At 38.2% G+C, this 8,304-nt stretch overlaps 1 protein-coding gene across 1 annotated transcript; it reads right to left on the bottom strand.

Annotated features, from left to right (window-relative positions):
• Nucleotides 1-6,993: 6,993 nt before the first annotated feature.
• LOC110933334 (N66 matrix protein-like) lies at nt 6,994-8,070 on the bottom strand. The gene is made up of 2 exons (XM_022176564.1): nt 7,734-8,070; nt 6,994-7,187 (listed from the first exon to the last, which is right to left on the bottom strand). The coding sequence occupies exons 1-2, from the start codon at nt 8,068-8,070 to the stop codon at nt 6,994-6,996; spliced, it is 531 nt and encodes a 176-aa protein (XP_022032256.1).
• Between the last annotated feature and the right edge of the window lie 234 nt (nt 8,071-8,304).

Raw genomic sequence — 8,304 nt, 5'->3', positions numbered from 1 at the left:
TATTTGTAAAACCCCGGTATGAAAGCAAACAAGGAAACAGATCAATTAATGGTTTGCAAGGCCATTAATATGTGTGACGTGATGCAGGAAGGCTCAAGCCTAGCAGATTTTGTACCGGGCTTCCGGCTGGAAGACATAGTCACCTCATTGGCCAAATCCCGGTCCTCATTGATGGGGCTCGCAACTCCCAAATAGATCTATCACTCATGTCCCTCGGTCCTACTATGAGGATTAATGGTCTTAAGCGTTGTACCCACCACTCACATGATCTAACAGTTCATTCTTAGCTAACCATACCACATGTAAACTTTTGTAAACAATTTGTAACATGTACTTCACCCCCGAAGTTATAAAACTGAAAACAGTTAAAAGAAAAGGGGGACATGAACTCACATATTTTGTGTCTCGAATCCGATGTAACTCAAAGCGGCTACTTGTTCACATGACTACCTACAAACGGGCTATGGTTTATTAAACGGGTGGGTCGTGCCTTGACTTTAATCTTAATTAGTATCTTTGAGTTACGTTTCCTTGTGTCTTAATATTTTCTCCAAAGTATATAATTAATTGTTAAAATAATAAATATTTTAACTTAAATCATATTTATTAAATTCTGGAAAATAATATATTTTAACGTGACACATTTATGCATTGCACATGTATAACTTCCCCAAGGATGGGTGTATTCATACTCGTATTCTTAAACTTGTATATTTTTGCCAAGTATTGGTGGCGTATTCCGGTGTATTTATACGTACGAGAATACATATTTTTATTGTGTTTATTAAGTATTCTTATACTTAATTTTCGTATTTATTTTTCCGGAATAATATTTCTAATAAAAATTCACCAATATATATATTCTTAAAATATATATTTTTAAGAAATCATTTATAGACTTATCTATACTTCTTCTTGACAAAAATATTTATATTTTCATATAAACCTTAAAAATAGTATATTTTCAAGATTATCTTAGAAAATATTTATAAATCCATTTTTCACCCAAAAATAATATATTTTCCAGTAATTCAAGAAAACATATATATTTTTCTTTACCCAAAAATAATATATTTTCTTTTTGTCAAAAATATGATATATTTTTGTAACAATTATAAAAATCATATTTTTGTTTTCTTGGTGTCCAAAATCCCGTTTACCAAAATATACTCATGAATTTAATTCCGGAATATTTATGTAGGTTATATTCCTTGTTCGGTTTCTCCAATATTTTGGGTATAAATTGTATATTTATTCTCTTGGAATTTTGGTAATATTTTGTGTTAGAATTTCTTGGTATTTTGGTGAGTTATATTATTTCAAGTCCTAATATAGTATAACTAATACACATAATATACAAATAATCACACACAAGGTGACATCTAAATATATATTCTCCTAAATACACATTTAGTCACTTTTATTATTTAAAACCAGCCTCCAATATTTATAATTTTTGTAACAAAAATTATGGCAAACTTTATATGAAAATTCATGGTTAAAATATACTTGTAAATATTTGTTTAAAAATATTTTTCTAAGTGTTGAATTTCTAGAAAAATTTTGCCATAGTTTCCTCTTAAAAATGGAGGTTTCCATGCTTTCAAAGCATATCATTTTCTTTTATAAATCATCACAATCAACAACAAATCAAACAATACTTACCAAATGCCAAAATCAAGCAATAATCACTACTTCCTGAACTTGAAAATTTACAAAAATTTGTAGTAACTTGGTAGTGTGTTTAGTAAGCTTAGTTACCATTTAAAGTGTGGTTGTTTATTTAAAAACATCACTCTTGAAGAATTTAGATGTTTACAACTTGTAAAAATAATTTTCTAAAAATGTTTCTTCTTGAATTTTTCTTGGTAATAATATGTTTCTACACTTGATTAACCACTAAAAATGTGATTAGTTTCTTTAAGAATCAAGTTTATGTAAATCTTGTATTTTAACTTAGTTTCTTGAGAAATTAGTTTTGAAATCATCCACTTACATGATTTATATTACACTTTGATCATCATTTTTCAAGAAAACATTTTATATTTCAAGTTCATGCTTTCACATAAGGATGATCACTTTGATCTTTCATAAGATCATCCTCTTATCTTGCTAGATTATGTCTTTAATCACCATCTAGCAAGTTCATATGATGTTTAACATTATTAACACAAACAATCAATAATCAAGAAGCATAATAACACTTAAACAACATGATTCATGGTGATTTTTAGTCTTATGTTAAAGATTAGGTTCATGATCTTTAGTGTTCTTCATGATTAGTTTCTTGTATCTTCTTTTAACCAACTAAAGGAGATGTAAAATGGGATTAAGATGATCTTACTACTAGCTCAATGCTAGGGATGAACACAAGATGAAGATGATGATGAATGTGGTGGTTAATAGCACTTGCAAGAGGTCCTTCAATCCCCAAAGGCTCCAAGTTCCTTAAACAAGCTCCTAGCACCTTTGTATAACAAGATAATGGATTAAGTTATTTACCCAATGTTTTCCCTTCCAAACCAAAACCGATTAAGTTATTTACCCAATGTTTTCCCTTCCAAATGTTTACCAGTTGTCCCAAACCACCGGGACGCATGCTTGAGTAAATGCAATGAACTCACCTTAGAGTGCTCGGTAGACTTAAACGTTCGTTAACCAATTGATCAATCAAATCCTATCGTGTTTAATAGAGACAGTTAGTTACATATAGATCACTTATTCCACGTACACGTCACATAAGTAGCATACAAGTAAAGCACATATATACAAGTCGTAGCTGTTAATCACACAATACATTGATCCATAACATTTATCATAAAGTCGCACAGTAGGTGTTTGAAGTTCATGTTCAAGTAAATCAGATAACAGTATACGTATACTAGCATGTTGCTCACAAACATTTATCACAGCAGTCCATATGTTCATGCACATTCATAGTCTAACAATATACTCGCTCGAGAGTGCGGTCTAGCGGTTTCGTATGGCTGCACAACGTGGTGAAACTGGACGCCGATGTACGTGGCCCATTAATACTTCTCGGCCCAACACACTTATGCAGCCGGCCCGTGAGGTTTAATCTCGTGTGCGGCTCGGCTTAGTTCAACAAATCCACACAAGTGTGTGTGATCGAGATGGCCTTTGTTCAATTAACCCAACCTTTTACCCGATTAACTAGTTAAAGCCCAAATCAACATACTAAACCCAATCAACTAATATTCAACAATAGATCAGTGAGCTACCCTGTTACATTAACCGGCCCATCATTAACTCAACCCAACCTACCCAGCCCAACTCATCAAAAGTCACATGTATAATATCAAAACAGTAGCCGCCAATTATGAAAGGTCCCTATCTAATTGCCTAGGCTTTCAAAACAGCACACACACACATACATGGCCGAAACTGTTACTTATCATGTTAATATGTGTTCATCACCCATTGGACCTTTTATTTAATGGGCTCTCCTCATCGGGCCTTCACTCGGTCCACTAGATGATCAACAAATCAAAAAGGTCGCATGCACAGGATAAGCTATTATTTTGTGGAAAACATGGCCGCCACTTTCTAAACAACACACACATGGTTATTAATCAAACAGTACACTTTCACATGGAACAAGATCGGTTTCATTAACATATTGCACATGAATAACAACAATTATCAGACTCACATGATCCCTAGATTATGATCCCTATAACATTCGGCCGATTACATGTATACATCAAGAACAGATCATCACGCAACTATTAACCCATGCAATATCGTAAGTTATTGGCCAACAAAATAGAGTAAGTTATGCTAATACTAACCGAATTCTTGGATGACAAGATGATAGTTCACCGAAGCTCTGCTATGTGCGATCAGAGGGAGACTAGGGCGTATGGTTGTTTATTGATAATGGCGTAGGGTTTGTTATAGTTATAAACTTAATCAGAGTTTGATTTAGATTAGGATACGTATACATGAACCTATAAAGATAAAAGTGTTGGGCTGATTATTCAAGCAAGGAAGTTGGGCCGGTTGTAAATGATTCCACAGTGGGCCGATTTTCTTTGCCAAACCTCTATTGGTATATTGGGCCAAGGTTATATTTAAATAAATGGGCTGCCAAGATTGAAGTAACATGAGTGGTGCATTGGGCTCGATCATGAAGATGTGGCCCAGTTAAGGCGCGATCCATTGCGTTATACCTTAGTTATTAAATTAGTGTACCGATCAATCTATTGCGGGCTATACGAATAAAATGTTTTAACGCATTAAAGGAAGATAACGAAGAGTAAGGGTCAAAAGATGGAGCGTTACTTGCCTTGAAAGTTCGGGTTGTCACACTACACCTTTCCAAGGTGAAACTTTTAACAAAACCATATCACCCACTTCAAATTCCAAGGGTTTTCTCCTTTGATCCGCATAACTCTTCTGTCGATCACGAGTCGCCTTGATGTGCTCTCGGATCTGTATGATCTTATCAGTCGTTTCTTGAACCAGTTCGGGACCAACCATCTGTCTGTCACCCGCATCTGCCCAGCATAACGGTGATCGACAGTTACGTCCGTAGAGAGCCTCGAATGGTGCAGCTTGGATGCTTGTATGGTAGTTGTTGTTATAGGAAAACTCAACCAGAGGCAGATGAGTATCCCAACTGCCACCTAAATCCATTACACAAGCACGCAACATATCTTCTAACGTCTGAATAGTTCTCTCGCTCTGTCCGTCCGTCTACGGGTGAAAAGTTGTACTCAGATTCAACTGAGAACCAAAAGCTTCTTGAAAGGATTGTCAAATCCTTGACACAAACCGTCCATCTCTGTCCGATATAATCGAGATAGGCACTCCATGACGTGCTACTATCTCCCTTAGGTAAAGCTCAGCTAGCTTACCAATGTTATTCTTTTCTCTAATTGGTATGAAATGCGCAGACTTTGTCAATCGGTCTACGATTACCCAAATCGTATCATGACCTCTGGGAGTTCTGGGTAACTTGGTTATGAAATCCATAGAAATCTGATCCCACTTCCACATGGGTATCTCCGGCTGTTGCAGAAGCCCTGAAGGCTTCTGATATTCGACCTTTACCTTGGCGCAAGTTAAGCACTTTCCAACATAGATGGCAACATCACTTTTAAGTCTTGGCCACCAATAGTAATCCTTTAGATCTTGGTACATCTTGTCTGATCCTGGATGGATCGAGTACCTCGATCTATGGGCCTCATCAAAAATAACCTCTCTAATACCACCATAAAGCAGAACCCAAATACGTCCCATGAAATACAAGGTTCCTTCCTCATTGGGTACCAACTTCTTCTCCATTCCTCAGAGATATTCAGCCTTAATGTTCTCTTTCTTAAGAGCTTCTCTTTGTGCAACACGAATACGCAACGTGAGGTCCGTCTGAATAATCATTTCCAAAGCCCTAACCCTTATGGGCTTGATCCTTTCTTTCCGACTTAAGGCGTCTGCTACCACATTCGTCTTTCCTGGATGATACTTGATTTCGCAGTCATAATCATTTAGCAACCCAACCCATCGTCGCTGTCTCATATTAAGCTCTTTCTGATCGAATATGTGCTGAAGGCTCTTGTGATCCGTAAAAATCGTAAATCGAGTACCATATAGATAATGTCGGCGGATCTTCAAAGCAAATACCACTGCGCCTAATTCCAAATCATGTGTCGTGTAGTTCTTCTCATGGACCTTTAGTTGGCGTGAAGCGTAAGCAATAACCTTTTGGCGTTGCATTAGCACACAGCCCAATCCCTGACGCGAGGTGTCATAGTATACCACGAAGTCGTCGGTGCCTTCGGGTAGGGATAATATAGGTGCATCGCATAGCTTATTCTTAAGCAGCTGAAATGCTTCTTCTTATTTGTCTCCCCATTCATACTTCTTATCCTTTTGAGTGAAGGAGGTCAACGGTTGAGCTATCTTGAAGAAATCCTCTATGAACCTGCGATAATACCCTGCTAAACCCATAAACTATCGGATCTCGGTTGGCGTCTTCGGGGTTTCTCAAATCTTGATTGCCTCGATCTTGGTGGGATCCACATGAATACAATTTTCATTTACCACGTGACCGAGGAACTGTACCTCACGTATCCAAAATTCGCACTTAGAGAACTTAGCATAGAGCTTCTCCTTCTTTAGCAGCTCTAGGATTGCTCTGAGGTGTTGCTCATGGTCTTCCTTTGTCCGCGAATAGATCAAAATATCATCGATAAATACGATCATGAATTTATCGAGATACGGCTTGCAAACCCGATTCATCAAATCCATAAATACTGCCGGTGCATTTGTCAACCCAAATGGCATCACTAGGAACTCGTAATGTCCATAACGAGTTCTGAAGGCAATCTTCGGTATACTCTCTTCTTGAATTTGCAGCTGGTGATAACCTGATCGAAGATCAATCTTGGAATAGTAGCTTGAGCCCTGAAGTTGGTCGAATAAATCATCAATCCTCGGCAAGGGATACCGATTCTTGATTGTTAACTTATTTAGCTCCCGGTAGTCGATGCACATTCGAAAACTACCATCCTTCTTCTTAATGAACAGGACTGGAGCTCCCCAAGGCGAGAAGCTTGGCCTTATGAATCCCTTGTCTAATAACTCCTGAAGCTGCGTTGATAACTCTTGCATCTCTGAAGGCGCAAGTCGATAAGGTGCCTTGGCTACAGGCACGACGCCTGGAACCAAGTCAATGTAGAATTCGACATGTCGTTGAGGAGGTAATCCTAGGAAGTCTTCGGGGAAGACTTCAGGATATTCCCTTACCACAGGGATATCTTCGAGCTTCGGTTCTTCGGCCTCTTTGTCGACGACATGAGCTAAGAAGGCAACACATCCTTTACGCAAAAACTTTCGTGCTTTCAAGCAACTAATAATCCGTAGAGGCGTATCATATTTCTCCCCGTGTATCACAATCGTTTCTTCATTCGCCATCGGGATGCGGATAATCTTCTCACGACATACAATCTCTACACGATTACTCGACAACTAATCCATCTCAACAACAACGTCGAAGCTTCCTAACTCAATTGGCAGAAGATCTATTGAAAACTCACGCTCTCCAAGCTCTATAACACCGTCTTTAATCACTTCATTGGCTTCTACTAGCTTTCCATTAGCTAGTTCAATCGAGTATGGGATATCTAACTTACTTGCTACTAAGCCAAGTATATTCTTAAACTCTAGAGATACGAAGCTATAATCGGTACCAGTATCAAATAGCACAGATGCAAAATGTTGATTAATGTAGGATCGTGTATTTGACCCGAACGAGTCGATCAGAGGAGTTTTACTTTGTTTCAGAGGCGGAAACTAAGAAACAAAGGTAGAAACAGCTAAATCTTCACTTTAAACACTGATTAGATTGAAATAACAACAATTACAATCACTCTTCACACCGGCAGCACCTCGGTATGGAATTCGGAAACTTACACAACTAACTTCTGATTTCGCTCAGACACACTATATATAGGCACTCTGATTCCGCTTGAACATGCTCAAGCGGAATCATCACTTCAAGCGAAATCTCCATTAAACAACTCAAGCGGAATCATATCATGTGATTTCGCTTGAAATGACTAGGTGTTATTTCAAGTGGAATAAGACTATTTGACACCTAATTCTGCTATTTTCTCGTACAACGTGCCCTGATCTATTCTATCTAGTCTAAGACTCGATACAAGACGAAGTCGACAGATGCATGCACTAACAATTAATAGGGAACGTACCAGTAACTACATTCGGATCCTGGCGAGCTTCCCTAGCTCCAATGTTAAACACTCTTCCACGAGTTTGGTTATTCTTTGGGCAATCCCGCTTAAAATGCCCTATTTCACCACAACCAAAGCAACCTTGACCGCGTCCATTCCCAGTACCACCCTGATTATTGTTGTGGTTGTGTCCTCCTCGGTTTCCATTTTCGGCTGGGTTTCCGTTTCCAGCCTGGTTTCCGTTTCCACCGCAGTTCTGATTACCATTCTGATTCCCATTACCACCACGGTTACCATTGCCATTACCATTACTATTTCCTCCTTGTGGTTTCCACGACCAACTCCAACCCAACATGTTTCCTTAGAATGACCATTCCTTCCAAAGTTACCACACTTTCTAAACCTGCACTGATCGGCATGATGAAACTGACATACATCACACTTTGGTAGAGTACCCATATACCCTTTTCCTTTGTTTTCAGCACTTGCAGCGCCAGTCTATGCCTCAGCTGGCGGATTAGCGTCTCTGCGCTTGTTGGCATTGTTATTATTCGCCCGAGTACCCTTCTTGAAATTTGAAAAACTTTCT

Source organism: Helianthus annuus, chromosome 4 (assembly GCF_002127325.2).
Source record: "Helianthus annuus cultivar XRQ/B chromosome 4, HanXRQr2.0-SUNRISE, whole genome shotgun sequence".
In the NCBI taxonomy this organism is placed as follows: Eukaryota; Viridiplantae; Streptophyta; class Magnoliopsida; order Asterales; family Asteraceae; genus Helianthus; species Helianthus annuus.
The sequence above is the reverse complement of the archived record's forward strand: the minus strand, read 5'-3'. Positions and strand labels throughout refer to the sequence as shown.